The sequence below is a fragment of the Ammospiza caudacuta genome, chromosome 20, assembly GCF_027887145.1.
Source record: "Ammospiza caudacuta isolate bAmmCau1 chromosome 20, bAmmCau1.pri, whole genome shotgun sequence".
Taxonomy (NCBI): domain Eukaryota; kingdom Metazoa; phylum Chordata; class Aves; order Passeriformes; family Passerellidae; genus Ammospiza; species Ammospiza caudacuta.
In genome coordinates, this window is record NC_080612.1 from 7,943,582 (window position 1) to 7,969,657 (window position 26,076).

A 26,076-nucleotide genomic window follows, 5' to 3' on the forward strand; every position below is an offset into this window, starting at 1 on the left:
AGTGTGTGCATGCCCTGGGCACTGGGGCCTGCTGCCCTGGCGAGCTCTGGAGCGTGCTGTGCCCCAGGGCAGGGAGCAGCTGCTCCTGGCTCAGCCCAGCCGGGCCCTCAGAGCTGCTGTGTGCAGCCACAGCCCCCTGGGCACCTCTGTTAAACCAGTGCCTCACACTGCAGAGCTGGGGCTTTCAGCAAAGAAAATCCCCAAACCAGACAGCCCTGTGGCAATAAACACCCAGCCCTGCATTTTCACTGAAGTTTATGAATAAAAGAGAATATTCCTAGCATGGGGAGCGAATGCAAAGTGCAGCCACTTGCAAATTACTTCTGCTGCTGGGAGTTTTGGATCTTTAAGGTTGTCTTGAAGGTACAGCAGCCCCAAAAGTGTGTCCCCATCTCCAAAAGCACCAGAGGTTCACTCTTCTCCCCCAGAGAAATGTTTACCCGGATGCTGTGGGTCAATATTTGCCTGCCAAATTCTCAAACAGGGGGTGGTGCTGAAGGTCACTGCTGGGAAGGGGGGGCTGGACCAGAGCTCTGTGTGCCCCATGCAGAGCTGCTGGACAGGCTAAAGCAGCTGCCAGCTCCAACGTGGACATCAACAGCCTCAGGTAAGGGAGAAACCAAAGGATTTGACAGAAATGAGGGCTCCTGCAATGGCCCTCTGGGAGAGAGGGGTGAATTTGGCAGAGGGTTAAAGGATGGGGCAGCACCAGGGAGGAAAAGGGGGATTTGGGGTTTTTATTTGGGGTATTTTTATTTGGGGTGTTTATTTGGGGTATTTGGGCCTGCAGGATTTGGGGTGAAGGAAGGGGAAGAGTGAAATGGCCTCAAGTGGGATCTCAGCCCAGCAGTTCTGGGTGAAGTCAGGACTGCTTGGAGAGTGGAAAGCAGCCCCAGGAATTAAATGTGGGCACCATGCAGGGGGCAGGGCTTTGGCGTGGAGGTTTTTATGAGAAGGAAAAGGTATTTTATTTCTGTCAGAAAGGGAAAAGTGGCCGGGTGAAGCGTTGGGTGGGGTTTTGCTGTGACCCTGGCAGCCCTGTCCCGGTCTGGAAATGGAGCAGGGATCAGGGAGAGGCGGGGTTTGCCAGCAAAAGGGAAAATGAGTGCTGGGAAGGGGAGGACTCCCCCTTGCAGGACACAATGCTGGGAAATTGCTCTGATATTGCACTTCATAGCTGCAAACTCCCTGCCAGACAGCACTTGCTGGGCACCTGCAGGTCAGTAGCCCTTCTCCCTGGGGCGCAGCTGAGGATGCTGTGCCTGTATCCCGGTTGTTTCCATGGGAAAGGAGCAGAGAGGCTCTTGTCTCCTTCCAGCGGCACAGTGTGTGCAGCACTGATTAGGGAAACACCATTTGCAATGCAGAGAAACCAGGGCAGCAGGGTCAGACAGGCAGGATCCCAGCCCGGCCTGGCTGTGGGCCCCTGCTCCTCTCTGATTTCCCTGCCTTGGCACCAGAGTCCTGTGTTGTTCCTTTGCAGCTTTGTTCATCTCCCCGTTGCTTTCCACGAGCTCCTGTGCCAACCTGTTTGGCCAGGTTGATAATTTTCTCCCTGCAGAGCTGAATAGGCAGAGCTTGCAGCTGGAAATAACTCACTCCTCTCTCGGCTGGTCCTTGTGTTCCAGGAAAATGGGGTTCCTCTGGGGGCTGCTCTGCCTGGCTGCTCTGCACAGCCTCCCAAGGGTAAGTTCCTACTCCAGCAAAGAGCAAGGGAGGTCTGGTGGCTCCCTGAGCCAGACCATGGGGTAAATACCACCCAGAAAAGCCCTGGAAGGCAGATTGGTGGAGGAGGCTCACCAGCAAGGTTTCTAATCTTTTACCCAGCTCAAATAGTTGTGGGTGTTCTTATTTTCATTCAATATTTATAATATTATATATGTATTCAATATTTATAATATTACATATAATATTTATAATATTATATATAATATTATAAATATTGAATATATAGTATTATTAAATAATATAATAATTATATAATAGAATATAATAGTTATATAAAATATTATAAATATATATTTTTTCAATATTATATATAATGTTTCAGTCTTATATATAATATTTTCAATATTATTCATATTTCTGTAGAATTTTTTCTTTTGGAACTTGACCTCAAACTGTATTTGGTGACCGTGACCTGCAGGAGTTAACGGGAACTTTTTGAAAAGCAGGTTTTTCCTCCTCCCCCACCCCCACTTTTAAATCTGGATCCCTGTCAGAACTGAGATTGCAAAACCCCACTGCTCACTCTCAAAAGGATCCATTATTTTGTGCCAGACTGGCCTGATCCATTTCTAAACAAATCCGGTGTTTGCAGTGTCTCCAGCTGCTCCTCACTTCCACCTCCCCATGGGTTTGAATCCCAAAATCCTGCCCATGTGGGGACTGCAGTGGGAGCAGGAAAAACAAACTCTGGAAATTCAGAGGGACCTGATTTGGGTTTTTTTTTTTTTTTTTTTTTGTTGATTTTTTCCCCCCACAGCTGGCACATGGCATCGAGCAGCACCGTCTGTTCCTGGACAAGGATGGGAAGCTGAGGGTAAGCACTGATGGGTTCCACCCAAGGAGGATGAAGTTTTGCTGTGGATTTGCAGTTTTTTACTGAGAAGGGATGAGCCCAGGCAGTGCCAATGCCATGGGAAAGTCCATTTTTCTGCAGGATTTACTCCCAGCTGCTGCCAATGCTGTGTTGGAAGCTCCACCCTAAATAACAGCAGAGTATGGAGTTAACATCAGCATGGTGTGTACAGGGGCTGGCAGGTGGACGATTTAATTTCTGATTGATGAGGAAAGGTGAGGGAAACCAGCAGCTGTGAGGATGACAGGGAGAAAGGCCTGTAGCTGGTCCAGCCCATTGAGCCTGGGATGTTTCAGATCATGCAAATGTGAGGAGAGCAGTGGCAGTGCTAAAGGCTAAAGCTTAGAAGAGTGGAAAATGAGGGAATTTAGAGAGAAGGAGGATGGAACAGAACACACAGGTCAAGAAAACACAGATGCCTGGAGGAGGAATTGAGCCAAACTGGATCAGGGCTGTGACAGCAGCAGAAGGGGTGAGCGGTGTGAGGCAGGTGGGCACTGCTAAAATGTGTGAGGGGAGGAGATGAAATCAAGGCTGAGCATGATGGATCTGTAAATGCTGAAGACACGGGACATGTGCTGAGCTGGTGGTGGGTCTTGCCCTCGAGCTTTCCTGAGAGCAAGTAGAGGAGGAACCACTGCCAGGCCCTCACTGGGTCCATTTTCACAGGATCCAAGACCTCTTTTCCAAACCATTATCCTCAGGGTTAAAGGGAAACTGAAGCAAAGCCACCACCAGAGCAGAGCAGTCCAGTTTCCTCAGCCCATTTGGGTGTGCAGTGACAGCCCATGAGGGTGTCACTGTGCTCTCTCCTTGTTTCTCCCCAGGATGTGAAAAGTGCTGGAATTGCACAGTCAGATTTGCTGGGAGCCATCTCAGCCCTGCCAGAGGGAAAGATGGTAGAATTTAGTTATGACAGCTTCCAGGAGAATGATGGAGCCATGTCAGCATTCCCCAGCACCCTGCCAGAGTCGAGGGATGCCTGGAACTCAGAAGATGAAGCCGTGGCTGGGGCTGGGGGCTGTCGTGGGGAGAAATCACCTGGGGAAAATGCCTCTGCTGAAGAGGAGGGAGATAAAAGCTGTGAGGTGACTTGGAAGACGAGCCAGAAGCTGGCAGATGGCTTGATGAGATTCAGCATTGATCTCCTGAGAGAGGTGGAGCTGGAGTCCAACAGAAGCAACGTGATCCTGTCCCCTCTGAGCATCGCCCTCGCCCTGTCCCACCTGGCTCTGGGTAATTCTCAGTGGCAAAGCCACCATTCCCTGCCCCAGCTCCTCTCCCAGAGCCATGAGCAACCAGATGCAAATGAAACACAGTCCCTTCCACTTATCCTTGCTCCTGCAGCTTTAATTAGCCATGATTACAATTGAAGCTGCCCTCTGAGGCTCCGGCTCTCAGATTTCTGCAGCCTCTTTTGTGAGGCACAGCGTGTCTCTAACAAGAGGCAGCCAGAGTAACATCCCTGTTTTCCACTCTGTGAGCATGAGACCTAACAGGAATTTGATTTTTAGGGGCAGCAAATCAGACAGAGAAGCGTTTGCTGGAGGTGATGCACCTGGAGTCAGTGCCCTGCCTCCACCAGATGCTGGGCACCCTTGGCAGGAGGCTCTCGGAGTCCACCCTGAGCCTGGGGTCGCGTCTGTACCTGCAGAAAGGTGAGAGGAAGGGCTGGACTGGTGTAGGACAAACCTCCCAGTCACACAGAGTGATGGAAGCACCCTGCAGACATCAATTTCCCCCATTTCCTCCTCTTGGGGAGTGTCATAGCACACTGAGCAAAGCTTCCCCATCATTCCTCCCCTCTGCCAGGGTTTGAGGTGAAAGAAAAGTTCCTGGAGGATTCAGAGAAATTCTATGGAGCAAAGCCCAAGATCCTTTCTGGGATCAATCAGGACGACCTCGTGGCCATAAACAACTGGGTAAAGGATGTCACTCATGGAAAAATTCCCTCCTTCCTCCAGCAGCTCCCTCAGAACACAGTGATGCTCCTGCTCAATGCCATCTATTTCCACGGTGAGCTCCACAGCCCTTCCTCATTTTTTTTTCAAGAGGAAATAGTCAGAACTCCAGTTTTCTGCAAGCCCTGTAGCTGAACAGCCTCTCCTTGCTTCCTGCTAGGCAATCTGCTTGTTCTTGTGCATCTGCTGCTCCTCTTGCTTAGATTTCTTTACAGTAATAATTCCCAACTGCTTCACATGTGCTAAAAATGTTACTTGACAGCAGATCCAGGACACAGCAGGTGGGACCTGCGGCATCTTTGCCTCCTGGTTCAGGATCCCAGGCAGTGGCACATCCCTGCTCATCTCCTCGGTGATCTTAAAGGTCTTTTCCAACCCAAATGATGAACCAGGTCATTTGCAGCTCTGCACACCCACCACAGAGCTCAGAGGCAGCTTCTGTGGATTCCTCTCTGAGTGCAGCACAGTGGTCGGCCACATCTTCCTTTTTTAATTCCCTGAGGGCTGTGCACAGACCAAACACTTCCAGTGCAAATCTACAAAGGTTTTACCTTGGTCTTGGAGCTGTGTTTCCCCCTCTGCAGCACAGAGGCAATACTCCCCATTTTTCAAAGCACAAACATAGTTTCTTTTATCTCCATAGCCTTCAGTAGTCTCCCACGCTGAGGCATGAGGATTAATCCGTGTTCTTTTTGTTATTCCATAGTTTCTCTCTGGATGATAAGAGTTTCCTGCTGTTAGGACTCTTCCAGCCTTGGTACTGACTTCTCTTTGCTGTATTTTCATTTCCCTGGTCACTCCTGGCCTTGTTAGAGAACTCAAGATAGGAGGAGTGTCAGCTCAGCAGTTTCTGGTTTTCTACTCAAATTGAACTTCATCGCTCTCAAAACTTTTATTTTTTTTACAGGGTTTTGGAGGAATAAGTTTAATGCAAGCTTCACTGGGCCAGATGTGTTCCACCTTGACAATGAGTTTGTGGTCCCAGTTGAGATGATGAAAGCCCACCAGTACCCCCTGAGCTGGTTTACCCTGGAGTCCCAGGATATTCAGGTAGAGATCTCTCAGGAGTACAGCAAATTTTCACTGGAATTTCCTCTTGCTGTGGTATTATACTAACTGAAAGCATTCCCTCAAAAAAACCTTTTTTTTTTTTAACAGGCATAGCACACAAAAATTTAATAATCATTCTTTGTCCTTGCTTCCAGCAAGAATGTTGAAACTTCATTTTTAATCTCTAGGAAAAACCACAAAGAGATATTCAGACTAACTGGGAAATAATAGAATTTTAAAGCCCTGAATTAAAGATAAATGAGGAAATATGGAAAGGAATCCCCTCAGACAATGTGCTGTTGGAGTTTTTCAGAATCCAGAGTGGGGCAAGCTGTGGGCTTTCACTCTGCCATGTGCTCAACCTTTATCAGCCAGTGGCCAATACTAAAACCTAAAGCTGTTATCCCAACAAATTCTCCTCTGGAGAAATCAGATCCCTCCTTCTCACCAGGCTGTTTTCATCTGCGAGCAAGAGTGGCCCTGTAGACCAATTAGAAAATTACTAAATTAAAAGCATAACTTTGTGGATTTCCCTTCCTTTTCCCTGAATCCTTCTCTGGTTGGTTTCATTTCCAGGTGGCCAAGTTTCCCTTCAAGAGCAATGCGAGTTTTGTGGTCATTGTACCAAACCACAACACCAGGGACACCTCTCACGTGCTGGAGAACTTCCCTTACAAACAACTGTGCAGGCTCTTCCCCAGAGAGGTGTCCACCACGGTGAAGATCCCCAAAATAAAGTTGGACCTCAAGCTGGAACTCAACCAGGTTCTCAGCCAAATGGGTAAGGCCCCTGGCAGGGTTTGCACAGAACAAGATCAATCTGTTCACTGCCACCCAAAGCTGCCACCCTTGTTTCTAAAGCTGTGCCTCACAGCTTGCTCCAGAGCTCCAAACCCTCACAGCTCTTCTTCCTCTCCTCCTCCTTACTCCTTGCTTGCCTGGCACCAAATGTTTTGCTCCAACAAGATGATACTACAGAGAATTCACAGCTTCTCACAGCCTCTACGAGTTCTTCCTGTTGTAGCCGAGACCAACTTCCCCCGTGCATCAATCTCAGTCTCTTTGTCATTTCATTCAGTGGACATGGAAATTGTCAACAGAGACAATACAGATCCCAAAACCTGGAGCTGAAATAAAACACCAGGTGCTGCCTTTCTGGATGAGAATAATTTAAGAGTTCACTTTGTTTTGCAAAGAATTGCTTAAAAAAAAAGTCTCTGTAGAAAAATAATCTCTATAGGAAAAATAATCTCTATAGAAGTGTTTCCAGCCTAGCTAGAAGGAGTCTTCAGACTTGGTGCTGCTTTTTAAGGATGACTTCAAGTTCTTACACTACTATTCTTAAACAGGTGGAATTTTTGTTTCTCTTGTTTTTCCAGTCCTCCATGGTGGGCAGCACATGGAGCAACAGGTCAGGGAATTGCTTTCTTCAGACAGATTTGAGAAAACTCAGAACTCACAGCACCGACTTGGTCTCATTTCTCTGCAGGCCTCCAGGAGCTGTTCACGAGCCCAAATCTCCAGAAGATCACAGAGGAGCCTCTCTTTGTGTCCAGTGTCCAGCATCAGGCCACCCTGGAGCTCAGAGAAGATGGGGTGGAAGCCTCTGCTGCCACCAGTGTGGTGCTGTCACGCTCGGTCTCTGCCTTCAGCCTCGACAGGCCCTTCGTCTTCATCATCTTTGAGGATGAAACAGGGATCCCACTTTTCATTGGCAGTGTCCAGAACCCCAACCCAGATGCTGCTCCCCAGATCCGAGAGCCACAGGACTCGGGTGAAGCCACAGATGCCAACAAGAACCGCGTGCCCAAATAACAGAGGGCACAGCTGAGTGTTCTGGGACTCCTGCCTGACCCTCTGGACCAGCTGGGAGAGGCCACAGGGGGGCAATTCCTTGCTGTTTTCCTTTCCAGATCCCTAGAGACCAGTCCTGGGATTTTTGAGTTTCTCCAGGCTGAGGCTCCCCTCTGTTGAACCTGAAAACCTTGTTCTGCCTGGATTTCCCTTCCAGGGCTCTCAGTCATGGAAGGGAGACTTTCTTGTCCCCAGACTGTTATTAGAGTCTTCATTAAGATCTTATTAGAGTCCCCTGTAGCCTGGAATCATCATTAGCATCTGGCAGCTTGGACATCAGCCAGGGCTGTCTGAGTGTGGCTCTTCCTTCCGCAGTTCTGGAACACGAATCCCTCCGTGTTCCTCTAAAACCATCTGTGCCCACCTAGACAGCGACCTCCAGAGCAACTGGACCAGAAACCAGTTGTCTTCCCTAGGATGAGTCACAACCTCTTCCAGGCATGGGCTCTTTTCAAAGATTCCCTTTTCCCACTCCTTGGCTGTTTGGATCTGATGTAGGAGGCTCTGCTGTAGGAAACCCCTCCCTTTGGATCCTTCTTTCCAGCCCTTCTTCTAGAGGCTGGGTAATTTTCCCTCTCCAGCCCTTCTTCTAGAGGCGGGGTGATGTTAGATTTTTCAAGGCATGTTTTATAAAGTGTTTTTTAGTAATTTTTTTGTTGGCAGAATAATAAAGAATAAAGCAGAATGTGTTTGCTGAAGGTGTTGCATTGAAAGACCCAACAGAGAAAAGGCACAGAAATTTATTAATTGTAAAGATCGGGAGGAAAAAAATCTGGGCATGACAGAAGAGAAGAAAAGAGGGGTTGTGGCAAAGGATCTGTTTTTTGCTACACCTTGTCACAGGGAACAGCAGGGGCTGTGAGGTGAAATGGCAAGTCTGTAAAGACTCTCCAAGGGCCAAGTCCAACAAATTTTGGGCATCTCCCCTGGCAAGTGTGCAGGGGATGGATGCTCTCTGGGTCAGAGCTGGCTTTGTGAGATGGCAGAATTCCCTGAATTAGGGCATGAGCTCAGTGGCACAGGGTCAGGAGGGTGTTTGGCCTGTGAGCAGCAATGCAGGGATAAGCAGGGATGGAACAGCCCTTAACCTTTCTCTTGGGTAAAACCTGACAAATGCTGGGATCTGCTCAGGGGGTCAAAGGTGCTGATCTGGCATCTGTTACCTGTGATTTGGATGGCTGGGACAGCTTCCAGGGAGAGAAGGAAAGATTTTGACACCTGCAGCTGAATGTCACTGCTTTCGTTTTGGCAAAAGACAATGTCCAGTTACAGCTTCCCTTTGGTCTGAGATGGGTCCTTGTTCCAGTGCAGCAGTGCCTAAAAAAGCCCATGAGGCCCTGGCACAGACTGTCCAGGGAAGCTGCCCCATCCCTGGAAATGTTCAAGGACAGCTTGGAGCAACCTGGGATAGTGGAAGGTGTTCCTGCCCATGGCAGGGGGGCTGAAACAAGATGGTCTTAAAGGTTTCTTTCAAACTAACCCATTTTATGATTCTATCAAGGAATTTTGGGGTCTCTCCACCCAACCAAGCCATCCTACCACTTAAAAATTCATGAATACTTCTGTACAAAACAACTCCTGTGCATAGTAATTTCTGCTTCCAAACTCTCTCAGCTGCTGGGTGGAAAGGATGGTGCTGTGTTCTTGCAGAGCAGCAGTTATGGAGCCCAAGGGCCATCCTTCTGGCAGTGTTTTCCTCTCTTGGGAAGGCTGCCTTCCCTCAAAGGAAGGAGCAGAATGCTTCTGGGAGCCTCCGTCCCTGAATAGTCTGCACCATCTGCTGGCATAAGAGCAGGACTGACTCACTAACCATGAATTTAGGGGATGCAGGCAACTTTGGGCAATAAAAAAGTCCTGGCTCCAGCCTCCAATTATGCATTTCTTCCAGTCTAAAAGGGGAAGAATGGCCGAAGATAATGCCTACCCCTCCAACCAATGTCATGACACAAACCCTGCAGAAAGAGGCTGTAATTACAGAGCCCTGCAATTTTAACAAGTAAACCCACAAGAATTCAGCCTTTCTTACTAGAGGGCACAGCTCTGGCCCACAGGGAACATTTTAGCTTATTTATTTATACAGATTCATTCCTAGCATTCAGAAATACCATTCCATGCCTTAGGTAAGTCTTCTTTGGCTACTGTAGCCTCCCTGAATGCCACCCTGTTGCACTGCAACCGCTGCAAAATTTGAAGCTCAAGTTTTCCTCTTCACGCCTCTGCCCTCCAGCTCCTGCTTTTATAAAGTTTTTCCCCTTGTTCTCAGTTTCCTGAACAGCTTGGTTCTTATTTCCTATTTTCTGTCTTGCTGCCATCACTCCTCCTCCAAGCTATTCTTGTCAAACTATTAATTTCATCTTATTTGACAGTACAGCAGCCCTCCATGACTGTGCTTCGCTCAACAAATTATCAGTTACACCAACCATAAGACTCTTTTTCACTCCACTGACTTTCCAGAAGAGGCAGTTTGTAAAATGCAAAGTAATATTAATGTTTCTGCTCAGGAGTTTCCACTTTGCATTGCTAAAGCTTTCATTTTGACGGAGCTGTATTCTGAAAAGACATGACTAGCACAGGGTGTCTGCTCTATCCATCTGCACCACTGGCTCAGAATATCAAATAAGTCCCAGTTTCTTTCATATTAGATGTGTTTTTTTACTTACCTAGAGCAAATTCATATCAGCACTACTTCCACAGCAGAGGTGAACCCTGTCAGAGAGCACACAGAGACCAAACCAGAACAACGGCAAAATGTTTGTATTGATTTAATAAAACTGATTTTGTTAGATGAGTTTAATGCACCATTTCAGGAACACCCTTCACCTACAGGAATAAAGCTGGATTTGGTCTGTAATAACATTCTATGAAACTACCACTCTGATTTAAATGGTTTTAAAACCAAACCTGTATTTAAACAGATGGGTTTTCATTTGAAGATAGAGACAAGGCATAAAAACTTCTCTAGTGCTCCTTCCATAAAGGGCATTTTAACACCACAAACAAGGTATCACAAAGAGATGAAAACCACCAGAAAACATCTCCACAGCCAACACCCCCATTCCTGGGCTGAGAATGGAAGAATAACAAGCACAATTTTTTCCCTGCAGATGATTTTGCACAGAGCAAGCTGAGAAGCAGCTGAAAGCAGAAACCCCTCTGGTTAGGAGGGGTGGCCTTTGAAGCACTGACTAATCTCAGGGCACACCTGATCTGCTCTCCTGGCTTGCAAAGCCAGCAGGTAATGCACCTCTGAGCCCATCCTTCCCCTTTGCTGAGGGACTGGGTGAGCTCAGTGCTCACGGGGAGGAGCTCCTCGGTACCTGCTGGCAACGAGCCCAGAGAGATGTCCCAGCCTGGGGGCCTTTGCAGCATTTCCAAACAGACAAACAGCTGGATCTGGTCAGCTACATCATGTACAGTGTCCTGCTCCTTCCAGTAACCATGGCTGAGATAAAAAAGAACGGCAAGGGTCAAGCAAAACCCTCTGTTCCCTGGCTGTATTGCCCAGCTTCAGGGCACCTTTCTTCCACTAATTTGGTTTGGGTTGGGCTTTTAACCTCAAATCTGTTTTTATCTTTCATCTCCTGCAATATCTAGCTATAATGAGTTTTACAATTTAATACTTGTTTAAAAATACCCTCCCTTGATTTAAATGTGCATGGGTGGGTGCTCCCCTTGAGCCTCCTGTGGAAAGTAATAATGGAACTCCTCTGTCCTTCTCCTTTCTCCATATCATTTATCATTCTGAAAGCTTCTACAAGATTCTCTTAATTCATCTTCTTTTTTTAACAAGTCCTTGGCTTTCCAGCCTCTTTCTTTTCAGCCAAAAACTTTAAGCCAGTTAATGATTTCTTGTTAACTATAACTATCACTGGATACAAGCAGTTCCCAGCATCTTAACTGCCTCAAACAACAGAATCCTGTTTCCACAGTCTCTCCATTAAACCTTGGACATAAATCTATAAATCCATTAAACACTGCTGCATTAACCATACCTCTGAGACAGAAGGAATTCCCTGATGTGACCTATGGCAGAACTGCAGGGATAAAAGACATGCTCAAGCAGAGCAGGGAGTGTTTGCCTTTCCTACCTGTGCTTTACACCCACCAGGCTGCCCTTGGCACAGGTATTTGTTTTTGGGGTGAAAAAAGGGATGAAAATTTGGTGCAATTCAGGGCGAGGGTGGCAGGGGCAGAAAATGGGAGCGGAGCACTTTAAGAGAGCCCTGGGAAGCTGTAACCTGAAGCCTGCCGAAGGCTGGGCTGGGGGAAAGCAGCAAAAAGCAGAAGTGGCTGCACCAAACCCGCGCTGTCCTCGCCTCGCAGCCGCTGGGAGCCCTGAGAGCAGCGGCCGAGAGGAGCCCCAGGTAAGGGAGAGCCCGGGGACAGCCCGGGGACAGCCCGGGGACAGCTCACCTGGGCCAGGGCAGCACAGGGCAGCGGCTGAGGCTGGGCAGCTCTCAGAGCACCTGGGGAATGGGAAGAATGGTTCTTCTGCAGGTGGGATTGCCACCAAGAGACCTCAGCAAGGATGGGGAGCCACCAGCATCGGTGGCTGAGCTGTGCTGGGGAACTGGGGTGGGGTTTGTGCCTTTCAAGCAGCTGGGAATGTGTTCTTTGTCTGTGATGGTGTGACAGTCAAATCCTCTGGCTGCAGGATGCTCCAGGAGCCGTGGAGCAAGCAGAGGGAGCAGCCTGAGCTCTGGGTCCTGTTTCACAGCACCTCTAAAGTCTGAAGTGTTTATAAATGATGTGAGAGACCTGTACCACTGTAGGTGGAAAGTAAAATATTTCCTTTGCACCTGCAGGCCTTCCCAAGTTGACAACTCCCAGACACAAAGTTCCTTCTCAGCTCATTTCTCAAGGTTTTCTTCCTGTGCTTTTTGATGCTCCTTCAAGGCAGCCACAGATTTTAATATCATGCCTGAAACCATCCCACCTCCAATCCAACCAAATTCTTTTCTCTGCGTTTCTGGCCGTGTGCTAAGAGAAATACAAATAGAATCCAGATGTTCAGGCCAATTCCAACTCAAAAGGCTTTGTCTTTTTTAAATGGAAATTGCTTTTTGGCGAAGTCTGAGAAATATGAAGCTGGTGACAGTACTGGCAAAAACAATACAAATCTGCAAAACCAATCTCTGCTCTCATGCTCCCAGGAGCTCAGTGTAGCGGGAAGCAGAGGTTGTGTTGAGATTATTTTCTTTTTCTTCAGGGAAAAGGTTATGCTCCATGGAAAAGCTTCATCTCTGAGCTAGACTGGGCCAAAGCTCTTCCTCTCAGCATGCAGGAGTGCAGCTTGGCACAGCAGCCTCACAGAGCCCTCGCTTAACCTGTCAGACTGAGACTCATGCAGGACTTGTGGCATCTCTCTTCCAGCTGTAAATCTCTGGAACGACAGGAGCAATCACAGCACCACACCCACTATCACACCATCAGTAAATCCTCTTGATCCACATCTTCTGCACCACAAACCTCACCCACTCTGCAGCTGGGATGGCAGCAGGTTGCAGGATGCAAGTGCAGGGTGGGGAAAGAGGGTACCACGTCTGTGTTACACTGGCTGAACACAGATGAGAGCTTAAAACCTCCCCTGTGATGGTTTTTTCTCCAAGGGAGAGCTGCCTGGAGAAGAAAAGGCAGGCAAGGGAAGCAGCAAAACCAGCAAACTGCCTCTCACTCTGCCTGAACGGGGTCTTGAGCTGGGGCTGTTGTGGCCACGTGTATTTCTAGCAGCAGGCGTGTTTTTCTTTGTAGCTGGGTTTAATCTGAAACACATGTTCTTCCTCTGATTTCTCCAGTTGCCTGGATGACAGGGGTTAGTTAAATACAACCCTCTTCCTTTAATTTCTGGGAATCTATCTAAACATTGCCTCAGACCAGCCTCGGTGGCGTCTGTTCTCGGGGGCAGGACCCTTCATAGCTCTGGTTTTACCCACAGCAAAGCCCTGGGTTGCTCAGTGCCCTTCTGGACCAGACAGATCTGTCTGGAAGGGCCACTCATCCCAGAACTGCAGTGGTGAGAAGTGGATTCCACACAAGCAACAGCTCTGGGGAGTTTGGTGCTTTTCTCCCACCTCCATTTAAAATGTTCAATGAGCCAAGCTCTGCCTTTCACTTCTCCAGGTTTCCTTATTGTCTTTTAAGAATCCTCTTTTACTTCATCAGATTGCAAATAAGAAGCAAAGAATGGACACAGGTACATGTAGACACAAGAAAAAGCAAACTGCTGCCTGAGGCAGGTAATTTGTATATCAAAGCAGTACCAGTCAGTGTTGCCTTCACCCCATTCAACAACATGGATTTGGTACCTTGTATAAATGAAATCTTTAATTTTTCTGAAGCCCAAGACTCAGAAGCAATGATTTGGTGCTTTTCTGGACCTTGGCACTCAGTAACTGCCAGCATCAGTGTGGTTTGGGCCACACACATCTGCTTTTGTGCTCAGGCACACCCACACCCTGTGCTTGCCCAATTTTAAAGTCACTGGGGCCAGTCTGGCTGAATAATTGCAACTAGAGAAGGAAACCTGGCTCAGATCAGGCGTGTGTTTCACAACTGGAAGGACAAGCAGCAGCATCTGTCACTGCAGCTCCTGTCACAGCCAGGTACAGTGAATAGCTGTGGTAGAGATGGATTTACCTGATCGCTCAAACTCTCTCTGTCATATTCTTACTCTGTAGGTCCAGGCATGCAGGTTCCAGTGGTTCTCCTTTTCCTGGGTCTCCTAACTGTCCCAAGCAGAACCCAGAACTCAGCTACTGAGCAGGTGAGTGGGAGACAATGTGCAGAGAGCAAGGGGGAGAGGTGTGGAGCAGGTATTTTAATTTTAGAGATTCTTACCGAAGGATTAAGCACCACCCTCCTAAATTACTGGGATTTTATTTAGCAACATAATGAGACTAACTCCTGCTTTACCTGGATAAAACCACAGTAGTTACATCAGGGGATGACCAGGAGGCAGAATTTCAAACTCAGTGCTGCCTTTGGCATTAAAGTAACTATTCCTACACCCTCTGTAATATTAAGTTAATATTTCTGTGAGTCATTCAAGAATATCTGTAGTTGTTTGCCTATGAAGCATTTACCACACCTGCAAGTCTAACCAAAGCACTCCTTGGGCCTGCCAGAACTCTGCCACAGCTGATGGAGCCAACGCTGGTGAGGAAGAGGAAGATCCATTCTACAAGAGCCCTGTGAACAAGCTGGCAGCTGCAGTCTCCAACTTTGGCTACGACCTGTACCGCCAGCAGTCCGGGCGCACGGCCACGGCCAACGTGCTGCTGTCCCCCTTCAGCCTGGCCACTGCACTTTCTGCCCTCTCCCTTGGTGAGTGCCTTGCCCCATTTCCACACCCCCCGTCAGGTTTGGCAGCCCTTCCCTCACGTTTTCCTGCTCGTTTCAGGGGCTGGAGAACGAACTGAGGATGTGATTTCCCGCGCGCTCTTCTACGATCTGCTCAACAAGGCTGAGGTCCACGACACCTACAAGGAGCTCCTGGGCAGTGTGACTGGGCCTGAGAAGAGCATGAAAAGTGCCTCCCGCATCATCCTGGAGAAAAGTAAAAGTCCTTCTTGCCCTCTATAAAATTTTACCTAAAAAGCTGTCAGCAGCAGTTATTTTGGTGTGAGTGTATATATAAAAACACACGGCACTAACGGCTCTGGCTCTGGCATCCTGCTGAGCCAGGCTGCAGACAGGGCATGGAATGCTCCTGCTGCTCCAGGAAAAGCCTGGAAAGTTTGTGTGCACTTAAATAAAAGACCAGACATGCACACAAAGACATTGGTGACAGAACAGTTAACTCACAGAAGACCTAAAAGAAACTTGCTGATAATTTTGCCTTCACTCCAGGCTGTCTGGCAGGTGTTGCTGGCTTCCAGGAACTCACAGATCACGTTTTCTATTTGTGATAACACTCAGCCATATTCCTTTGTTTAATTCCTTGCAGAGCTATTTGAAATGTCTGCTTCTGGCATGCCATAAACATCTGCTGAGAATGCTAAGAGCTATCTTTTGGAACCTGCTGGTTCCAAGAATCCAGTAGGTTGAGTAAGCTGTACTCAGAAAGGAGGCTGGGGAAAGAAGAAAGGCTGATGTGGGAATGGCTGTGTCCAAGCCTTCAGTTCTTATCTCCTTTTTTCAGTTTTCAGAAGAAAGTTATCCCATGCTCCAGCATGGGTGGCTGTAGGATTTGTAGGATTTGGATCACTTTCCTTAATGTGCTTTCAGATATTCCTCTTCAAAGGAATTTGAGTTTCTGGAGACAAACAGGGCCAGATATTTTATGAGAGACCTGCTGCTGGGCTTTGGATTGCCACCTGCAGCCTGGAGATTGTTTGGATAAGGGAGCTAGCTGCAGCCATCCATGTTTTTATTCCCCAGGACTCAGGGCAAGGCCTGGATTTCACAGCCAGCTCGAGAAATCCTACAAGATGAGGCCGAGGGCACTGAGTGGCAACTCCCAGCTGGACCTGCAAGAAATCAACACCTGGGCCAGGCAGCAGACAAAGGGAAGGATCATGAGGTTCATGAAGGACATGCCCACAGATGTCAGCATTCTCCTTGCTGGGGCTGCTTTCTTCAAGGGTAAGAATGTTGGGTGCTGGGACACAGAAAAAGTGCATTAAGTGTTAGAGGAGATGTGAAGGAATGCTCTCACCTCCAATAAAGCAAACAGGCTGTCAAACAGAGAGTGTGAGAAGAAAGTGTTTGAGAATGTTTAGTAAAGAAGGACTACCTGAACAAAAATAGTCCTGAGGGAGGAATTATTACTCTTGGGAAGCTGAATCTTGACCTGTTTGCAGTAAGAATCAGAGGGGGAAGTTTAAGGTCACAGAACTCCATTCAGAGATGGGATATTGCCATTTAGGGAAGGAACAGCTCAGAGTGTTCTGAGCCTTCTTACCACTGTAGAAGGAACAATTTGATACTAGAGAGCTGTTCTTAAACATGCTGTAAGCCACTGTCCTGGAGAATTATTGCTTAGAGACAAGGAGCAAAATAAAGGGTGGGGAGAGAAGCACTTTATATCCATTGACACAACTGTTACCCTTTAAAATAGTTTTGTAATTACATAAGTAGACATCAACTTCCCACTGGCTACTCCACCCATACACTGGCTTGATTATTTATTTGCCATTTAGCCAATTCTCAGATGAAAAGGAGGGGCCAAGGATGGCAGTAAATCAGTAGCTCCAATCAGTCTATTTCTATCCCTGTTCTGCCTCAACTCCTTAAAGCACAAATGCTGTATATTAAAGCACAAGATTTTTCAGCCACAGGCATAAGCCTAGTTTCATATGCTGTTATTCCAGAAAAATCCTCCATTTTCTCTCTTATAAAACAGGGACGTGGAAAACCAAGTTTGACACCAAGAAGACTGCCCTGAAGGACTTCCACCTGGATGAGGACAGGACTGTGAAGGTGTCCATGATGTCAGACCCCAAAGCCATCCTGAGATATGGTTTTGACTCAGAACTCAACTGCAAGGTCAGACAGCAAATATTGCCTAAGATCTCCTAAACCCACTGAGGAGCAGGTTCAGCTACACCTGCCTGTTAACCCATCCCAGCCTTGCTCCTCCCATCATTGCTACTTTTGCAATCCCTCTTTTGAAAGGCAGTGTGTTGACTCTTAGGATATCCTGCTTCTACCCAAACTATGTCACAAGCAATCCAAAATATAAATTATGCCCAGGTCCTACCAGTCTGTATTGCTTGACTTAAAGTTGGGCAAGAAGAGCAGGGCACACCTCTCAAAACTTTTCCATCTCTACCTCTTTCAACTGATCTTTCCTTGGAGCATGAGTTCAAAGGTGTTCAAGTGAGAATTCCCCAAAGCAATGCTGCAGGTGAGAGAGCACTTCCATAGCAGGAAGAGTGCAGCAAGGATGGATAAAAGCATGGGAAAAAAACAGAAGTGTCAGGAAGCATCATGTCAGATAAAAGCAAACAGGGAAAAAGATCAAATGGTCACTGGAAAGGTTGAGATTCCAGCCTGAGAATCAGGCCACTGCTTGGTACAGGATGGGTAAAACTTTATTATTGATGTGACCCTTTCTTACCTCTCTCTTATTTCTGTCCTTGCAGATTGCCCAGCTGCCCCTGACAGAGGGAATCAGTGCCATGTTCTTCCTGCCCACGAAGGTGACCCAGAACATGACTCTGATTGAGGAAAGCCTCACTTCTGAGTTTGTCCATGATGTGGACAAGGAGCTGAAGACAGTCCACGCTGTGCTGAGCCTGCCCAAACTAAAGCTGAACCACGAAGAGGCACTTGGCAGCACAATAAAGGAGACAAGTATGTGCATCACACCCCCCTTGCAGGGCTCAAAGCAGTGGTTAAGGTGCTTCCTGCTCTCAGATTATGAAGCTGGTGGGTTGTTAAATTATGGTTGTGGAGATTTCACCAGCAACCAAATCACCTTCACCCAGGATTTCTCAGCTTTTTATCACATCCCTCCACCAAGCTCATGCAGTGCTGCTGAGATTGTGGGTGAAGCTCAGTACAAGCAGATGGCAGCTGCTCCTCCCTGTTACCCCAAAAACCTCAGCCCAAGCAGCTCCCTGCCCTTGTGGATCACAGGAGCAGTGCTGCTCCCCCTGCTGCAATCCATGCCCCCAGCTAATGGAACTTTCTCTCTTTTCTCCAGGGCTCCAATCACTTTTCACATCACCTGATTTCTCCAAGATTTCTGCCAAACCTCTGAGATTATCCCATGTGCAACACAAGGCAATGCTGGAGCTTAGTGAGGATGGGGAAAGATCCACACCAAACCCTGGGGCCACTGCTGCTCGTCTGACCTTCCCCATAGAATACCACGTGGACAGACCCTTCCTTCTTGTACTGAGGGATGACACCACTGGAACCCTCCTCTTCATTGGCAAGATCCTGGATCCCAGGGGGGTTTAGATCCCTTCACAATAATCTGCAATGGTAAGGGTGATACTGGGAGGGATACTGGCTCCCTGCTCTGCTGCACAAAGACACAACTTGCAAATCTTACGCCTTCATGCTGCAATAAAAGAGCTTTTGCTATTAAACCTCAGCAAGCCCAAGTATTCTCCCTTGAAAGGTTATCTGCCTACACTCCCAATTTCCCCAGAGGAGGAATGCAGTTCTGTGTTCTGAAAGCAAACATTATCTGGTGTATGCTGCACTGTTCCCCATCCTGTTTTCCAACCGGACACCAGCTGTTGATTCTGAGTCCCTCATCACTGACAGAGCTGTGCTGGAGCCCTCCAGGTTCTGCAGTGCCCCCTTTTACAGACTGTAAGTTTGCACTTCCCAGGCTGTTGCCTCACCCCTTCCAGCCGTTTCCATTTGACACTGGCAAGAAGGAAAGTGCCTCACAGTATTAAAAATAGAAGGCAACGTGCTCTGGATGACTGTATGTTCATAATGCTCAGGGCACCACACAGGGGAGAGTCACACCTCACACAAAAGCAACTCAAACATTTGCTTCCAACCCACACACAGAACTTATACAACAGCCTCTGTTCCCACCATACCACACACACACCTCTCACGTTAGAATTGGTCATTTTATTTACAACAGGCTCACTAAAGAGCATTCCAAGACTTCATTCAAGTTGCTGTTACACATGATTTTCCAGCTTGTACTACATGACTACCTTACCACATGACACTTAGCTTTGATGAAAGATCACATTGCAGCTTCCTTTGACAGGGAAATTAAGTCCTCTGAAGGATGTTTCTGGGAAGCTCTGACAGGCAGGCCTTCATCTCTTGTAGTTCCTGCATCTGAGCACTCTGAGGACCAAAGTGCACTGACAAAATCCCCTCTGCTCTTTGTATCGTGCTCAGAGCTTCAGAAACTGCAAAGCTGAAATAGGAAGATAATAAGAACAGAGCATGCAAAATACTTAATTCAGCTTCTTGACTTACACAACCTTTAAGCCCTCCCTAACAAAAAACCTAAACCTGTTCATGGCTACAGATCCCACCCTCCCCTACCTTCCAGCACCAGGAAAATTGTGTCTGCTTCAGCTGCAAAGGGAGGATGAGGGGGATGGAAAGGTAAGGACAAAACCTGAAAACATTATCTTTGAGTATATAAAAACCTACTATTTCATCACTGCAGCTCCTGCTAAAATTAATTTGGTTAAAGGGAGTTGTTGTGAGGAGATTTTCAGAAGCAGTCAGGGGATTTCCTTGCCAATAAAGCAAGAGGATTTCATTCCCTCTTTTGAGAAGATGTCAGCAACATTATACAACTGAGATATAAACACCAAGGGTGATGAGTTGACAGAATGAAACAATTGGACAGGGAATAAATTGAGCCAGGGAGAATAAAAAGATAGGCACAAAATAGAGAAACAGATTCCTGAGAGGGTACCTGTGCTAGACTGCCCTGTGTCCTGTGAGACACCTTCAAGGTGCTCTGATCTTGTGTCAGACACACAGGGCAGGGACAGAGGATGAAACCAAACTCACCCATTGAAGAGGATTTGTGCCAACTTGAAAAGTTCATGGCCTGTTTCTACACTTGATGGCCCATGGTGCATTTCCACAATCTCAATACTCTTCCTCAGGTGTCTGGCTGCTTCCTGCCACTTCCCTGATGGAAAAACAAACAAAACAGAACAATGAGAAATGAATAAATACTTCCTAGAGTTACTGGCACCCAAAGAATCTGACAGAATTAATAAAAATATGGTGAACTGTGCCCACAGAACCAGGACAGGGAGTCTAAAAGAACATTAGAGCAGAGTTTATTGTTCACTGACTGCTGGGAACACAGGTTTGGTCTTTCTGAGAGCTCTGCAGACAAAAGCAGGGGAAAAAATGAGAGGGCCAGTCCAAGAAAAAGCTAGTCATGGTAAATTCAAAGTTCAGGAGACATGGGATAGTGAGAGGACAGTGCCATACCAACAGTAGCATAGACCTGTGCCAGATGATCCTCCATCTCTCCCATCAGCAAATGCTCTGGGGACAAGAAGGTTCCAGCATCCATCTGACACTTCAGGAGTTTTTTGATAGCCTGATCTATTAAAAAAAAAAAAAGGTTATAAAGTTCACCCTGTGGTGAGTGTCCAGTTTTCCATGATCCATGAAATAAAATCAATCCAATCCATCTTTGCAGAGCTGACTGGGGTTTGTTAGGATTCAACACTGACTTCATCTGCACCTCTGCTTATTGCTACCCCAGCATTGGCCCAACTCCCTCCAGGAAAACAAGGCCTGGGAATGCCCAACTCCAATGTTACCCTGATTTCTTTTTATTTAATTACTTTACTATGGAACACTATGTGACTTGGATTAACACCCAGATCAGGGGGTATAAAAAAAATCTAAAGCTGAAGTCCCCAGGGACAGCAGGCCACATGTCACAGCACCCCAATGGCATGAGCAACAGTGCCATCTCATGGTTCCTGTCCCAACCTGGGCCTGACCTCGGGGCACAAAGCTGAGCCTTACCAGCCTTCCTGACTCTCAGCAGCTCTAAAGCTTTCTTGATTTCTTGCTGAAGGTCCTGTAAACGCCCAGACAGGTGATCTCTGCTGGCTGAGGTTGCACAAGCTTCAATTGAACAGCAAAGTGTGTCTTCTTCCCCCTGTGGAAATCACCTTTGTGATCATTCCTGCTCACATTCAGCTCAAAGCTTACTCTCCATCTGCATTAGCTCTGGGTTCCAGAGATGCTAAATTGTTTAATGAATATAACTGAGAAAAAAAGTTATTTTTAAAATAAATTGTTATCAGCTTATTTGATTTTATAAGAAACAGCTAGATACTTGTCTTGACTCAATGGGGGCTTTTGGCTTCTGAGCAGGGCTCAAAGTGAGGTCACACCTCTTGGCTTTCCCAAACCTAAACCTTACACACCCCAGCAAGTTGCACAATCATAACCATGGAGAATTACCTGCATTTGGGCCTGGCATTTTGGACAGCAGAACGAATTTCTGATGGACACCACACTCTTGACACCAGACTGTAACTCCTGGAGGCACGCTGGGCAGCGACACTCGAAGAAATACTGCCTGAGAAGCTGCTGTCTCTCAGCAACCCCCATCCTGCACCAGTGAGGCCCTGCAGAGGATGGCAAGGGTAAAGATCTCCCACAGGCACAGTTCTTAACATCAGAATAAAAGGATTTTTGTTACAATTGAGACTAGGTACATTTTGGGGAAGACACAACTGGAGACTGAAAATCTAAGAGGGGTTAAGGGATGAAATGTTGGTCAAGTCTGCTAAACAAAGATCATGGCAATATTAGAACAGAATTAGATGAGAATTAGAATAAAAATAGCTATCAGCATGATAAGGGGAGGTGAATGATGTCTGTGCCTTGAGACAAACACAGAATTGGGGCTTACCATAGCAATGCAAAACCTCTTGGCCACTTGAGATTGGCTGTGCTGCCCTGACAGTGACAGATGTCCCGCTGAATGACACGCTGGTGTTGGGGCAGCACGAATGGTTCAGGAGGCTGAGGACAGGGAAGAAGGCTGTTGCCAGCCTCACAGGCTTCTTATCTACAACAGCCCCATCTCCAGGCCCTGAAGACAGAGGAAAACCAAGCAGGTTGAGATGGAATGCTCACAAACCCACACAATTCCTGCAAGGAGCCCCGTGACCGATCGCAGGCAGCAGCAGAAAGGTTCCTGGTATATTGCTGCAATAAATAACAGCTAAGCACACTCTGCATGGGCACCAAGGAACAGGCCAGCATGGGACAGGCCATTAAATTGTAAACAAATAATTTCCATCTGCAATGGGAGCGTTTTACAGCTGAGAATTTAATGTCTTCACTTCCCACAAGAAGATGGGCAAGGAGAGGACAGTCCTGGGATCCTCAGGACAGGAAAGAGGAGCTACAGGAGAGGGTTCAGTGGATAAAGGGTCTGGAGCATTTCTCTTATGAGGAGAGACTGAGCTGGGCTTGGTTAGTCTGGAGAAGACTGAGAAGGGATCTCATCAATACATTTACAAATACAAGTGTCAGAGAATGGTGATGGACTCTTTTCTGTGGTGCCAGGATGAGGAGTAACAGCCACAAATCAAACAAGAAGCTCCACCTCAACATGAGGAAAAACTTCTTTCCACTGAAGGTGGCAGAGCACTAGAATGGGCTGCCCAGGGAGGTCTGGAGACATTCCAAACCCACCTGGACACGTTCCTGTGTCCCTTGCTCTAGGTGACCCTGCTTGGGCAGGGGGTTTAGACTGAATCATCTTCAGGGGTTCCTTCCAACCTCAACCATTCCGTGACAACACTGTAGGGCTTAAATGCATATTTTTTTTTATCTTACCCATCTCCTGCATTACAGTGATTGCTTGTGCATTACACTGCAGCTGCAACACGTGCCTCAGCATTGCTTCTGCCACAGTCTTCAGCTCTGGGGACAATTCCTCTGAGGTTTTCTCACATGTCTTTGGTTTGGAGCACTGCTGAGGCGATTCCTGACTCAACACAGCAGCCTCCAAGCCAGCTGCTTGCAGCTGTTTGCACAGAGCTACCACACTGAGAGTGCAGAGGAACTTGTGCTCAGGGCTGTGCTGCTCAGTGTGGGGCAAAAGGTGGAACAGAGCTTGGTAAGAGCTCTGGTACCGACCACTGCTGTCACAACCAGGGACACCTCTGCTGCCAGCTCCTGCATCTGCCTCACTGAGAGGCCTGCAGCTTCCCTCAGGGTTCTGAAGGTTCTTGTCCCCACAGTGGGACCCTTCCACCAGCCTGCTGACCTCTGCATATCCTGCCAGCAGGACAGTCCTCAGGGCCACGTGGCAGAAGACCCCCAGGGTGAGGAGCAGCGCTCCCAGGGGACACTCTGTCCTGTGGTACTGCTGCCAGGCCCTGTCTGCACAGTCCTGGCTGCAGTACTGGGCATAACTGCAGCCCTGGCAGGGCACTGAGGCCAGGAGCTGCCTCAGACAGCGGTGGCAGTAAAGGTCTGCGTTGGTGGCTCGAGTGTCCCACGCTGTGTCACCATCCTGCAGGGCAAGGCTCTCCCCAGGGCACAGCACGCTCACAAAGGCTTCCTCCTTCACCAGGCTCTGTCCTGCCATGATGTCCTGGGAGGCCACCAAGTGTCGTCCTCTCTCTGCATCAAAACTCAGGCTCAGGGATGAGGATGCACCTGAAATGCTGCTGTTCTCTTCCCAGATCTCTGGCTCCCCTTGAGTGCCACCATGTTCTCCTTGTGCAGGCTCTGGACACCTCTCTTTCTCACCTAATTTAACCTTCAGCTGACTTAGCTTTTTTAGCCGTGTCAGGTGTGTAGTCATGGCCCCATCCAGAGCAATTTTACTCTCCAGCACCCTGAGGACATCCTGTGCATCCTGTAACCTCCCCAGGCACAGCAGACACTCAGCTTTCCGCAGCAGGACCTTGGGCAGCAGCCTGTCTGGATAGCCATGGCTTTCAGCCCTGGCAATATCTTCCAAACAAACCTAGGAACAAAGAAAAGGCCTTTTAAGTGAACTTGAAAACCAGCTCGTGCTCTTTCATTCCATCTAAGACAGTCTCATGGTAGCAACCAGCAAATTCCATGTGCATAACCAACCTGCTGCCCAAATAAAGTATCCTGACATGGAAACGAAGTAGGAAAATTGAGCTATGGATACTTTAAGCTTGGGAAGCAGCTGATCTGCTGTCTGTTGTTCTAACAATCAAACACCTCAGGGGCACCCAGGACCCTGTGGGGTGGGTGCTGCCCTGGCCCCAGGGGCAGCACTTACCTCAAAGTGCCCCAGGTGCAGGAGGGCGGCCGAGCGGTTGGCAAAGCACACGGACACCTCGGGGCTCCCAGGGAGCTCGTGGGATGCTGCCTGCAGAGACCAGAGAACTGCTGCTGCCTGGGGGGATCCCTCACAGCACCCCTTCAGCAGGGCCTGCAGGATCCCCTCTTTGGGGATCCCCTCATGGGAGCTGCTCCTCTCCCCTCACCCTTCAACCATGAGGGCTGCAGGACCCTCTCTTGGGGATCTGTGGGAATTCAGGACATCCCTCTGGCTGTCCTGGATTGCCAGGGGGTTCAGAGACCCTGGCACAGAGCCCAAGACCCCTGTGGTTTTGATTATGACCCATGGAGCAAATTACCAACCTTAGATGAAGACCTGCAAGGCACGACAGTTTATGTAGAATGATAGTGAATTTATCACGGGGTGAAAAATAGATTTTTGGTGTTTTTAGAATGGGGGTTCAGCGGGCAAGATGGAGGAATCTGGGTGTGTCCAGCCTTTCTTCTTCTTCTTGGCCTCCATCTTCTGCTGTGATGTTGGCACTTTTGGATTGGTTTAGAGTAGAAGCTCACTGTCTAACATAGGTGATAGGTATTGGAAAGTGATTGTAAATATTGTACACGTAGGTTTTAGTATAAAAAGATAACACCACCCTGGGGGTGGGCAGAGTGCCTCTGACTGTCTTGCTGAGTGGATCTCAGCTGGACAGGAGAAAAAATTTTATAGATAAGACACAATAAATAACCTTGAGACCGAGAAATGAAGAGCTCTGACTCCTTCGAGCGCCGGGCTGGGAAGAGACTTTCTAACATATCTCAGGGTCACTCTGAGCAGCTAGAGTCCCGAGAGGGATCCCCTGAGGGGATGTGAGGTGTTGTGGGACCCCCTCACACCACACCTACCCTGGAGTAGAGCCTCAGGGCAGCCTGGTACCAGCCCCGCTTGAATTCCCGGTTTCCCTGCTCCCGGTACCAGCTCGCGGCCTCCGGCTTCTTGTCCGTGGGTGCCTGGTGGCACAACTGCTCCAGGGCTGCCTCCTCCTCCTCCTTGCTCCTGTGGGGACATGGTGGGAGAAGAATCAGTTTGGAATTTCTGGTCCAGCCTCCCTGCTCAAGCAGGATGCTCCTTGTGGCACAGGACCGTGTCCAGAGGGCTCTGGGATATCCCCAGTGAGGGATACTCCACACTCTCAGTCTGTGTGGTCACTGCACAGGGAAGAAGTTCTTCCCCATATTCTCAGAATCACAGGATCAGTTAGGCTCGAAAAGACCTCTGAGGCCATCGAGTGATGGATGTCCAACCTGTGAGGGATGCTTGGTTTGTCAGCACTGAGTGCCACGTCCAATCTTTCTTTAACACTTCCAGGGAAAGCGACTTCACCTCCTCCCTGTCAGCTCATTCCAGCACCTAATTACCCTCTCTGCCAAGAAATTCTCACTAGAATTCTTACTAGTGTCCAACCCAAACCTCCCCAAGTGAAGTTTAAGCCGATATCTTCTTGTCCTACCACCAAGAGCCTGGGACATGAGGCCGACCTCCAACCTGCTAAAAAGGGGGCGGTAGAAAGGTGGGGCATGGTATCCCTTTCTGCCCGTCACCCTGTGTCCTATTGCTCGGTTCCACCGAGCGGAGCCTCATCCATCCTTCGACACCGCCCTTTATTATTCATTCCCGTTAAGAGATGCTCCAGTTCCCCTCTCCCCTCGTTACCCTGCACCGCACCTGCCCCGCCCGCGCCTCACCGGAGCACATCGCAACCCAACCGCACCGCGTCCTGAAGCGAAGCCGCCGCCAGCCGCTCCCTCAGCGCCGGCTCCAGCGCGGCCCAGAGCCGGGCGGTGCGGCCCTGCCACTCCGCCACGGGCAGCGCCATCACCGCGCCACCGGCAGCGCCATCACCATGGCGGCGCCCACAGCGTCCCTGCACG

The 26,076-nt window shown here is 48.4% G+C and overlaps 3 protein-coding genes across 5 annotated transcripts; 2 read left to right on the plus strand and 1 right to left on the minus strand.

Moving 5' to 3' along the window:
- The first annotated feature begins 524 nt into the window (after positions 1–524).
- On the plus strand, positions 525–8,131 carry SERPINF2 (serpin family F member 2). Of its 2 annotated transcripts, XM_058817840.1 has the most exons (9): positions 525–607; positions 1,629–1,686; positions 2,486–2,542; positions 3,409–3,817; positions 4,096–4,239; positions 4,394–4,597; positions 5,450–5,592; positions 6,169–6,373; positions 7,082–8,131. In XM_058817840.1, the coding sequence occupies exons 2-9, from the start codon at positions 1,633–1,635 to the stop codon at positions 7,405–7,407; spliced, it is 1,542 nt and encodes a 513-aa protein (XP_058673823.1). In that variant the 5' UTR covers positions 525–607; positions 1,629–1,632; the 3' UTR covers positions 7,408–8,131. The 2 variants fall into 2 exon arrangements, with proteins under 2 accessions (XP_058673823.1, XP_058673824.1); XM_058817841.1 differs by lacking the exons at positions 525–607; positions 4,394–4,597 and having other exon boundaries at positions 1,508–1,686.
- A 3,564-nt stretch (positions 8,132–11,695) lies between these two features.
- Positions 11,696–18,490, plus strand: SERPINF1 (serpin family F member 1). Its single transcript, XM_058817674.1, has 8 exons — positions 11,696–11,810; positions 14,124–14,209; positions 14,571–14,769; positions 14,846–15,001; positions 15,826–16,029; positions 16,790–16,932; positions 17,532–17,742; positions 18,095–18,490. The coding sequence occupies exons 2-8, from the start codon at positions 14,132–14,134 to the stop codon at positions 18,352–18,354; spliced, it is 1,251 nt and encodes a 416-aa protein (XP_058673657.1). The 5' UTR covers positions 11,696–11,810; positions 14,124–14,131; the 3' UTR covers positions 18,355–18,490.
- A 487-nt stretch (positions 18,491–18,977) lies between these two features.
- Positions 18,978–26,050, minus strand: SMYD4 (SET and MYND domain containing 4). Of its 2 annotated transcripts, none has more exons than XM_058817672.1 (10): positions 25,891–26,050; positions 25,051–25,201; positions 24,146–24,235; positions 23,638–23,857; positions 21,782–21,964; positions 21,328–21,494; positions 20,884–21,019; positions 20,335–20,451; positions 19,900–20,023; positions 18,978–19,288 (listed from the first exon to the last, which is right to left on the minus strand). In XM_058817672.1, the coding sequence occupies exons 1-10, from the start codon at positions 26,019–26,021 to the stop codon at positions 19,138–19,140; spliced, it is 1,470 nt and encodes a 489-aa protein (XP_058673655.1). In that variant the 5' UTR covers positions 26,022–26,050; the 3' UTR covers positions 18,978–19,137. The 2 variants fall into 2 exon arrangements, with proteins under 2 accessions (XP_058673655.1, XP_058673654.1); XM_058817671.1 differs by having other exon boundaries at positions 22,717–23,857.
- Between the last annotated feature and the right edge of the window lie 26 nt (positions 26,051–26,076).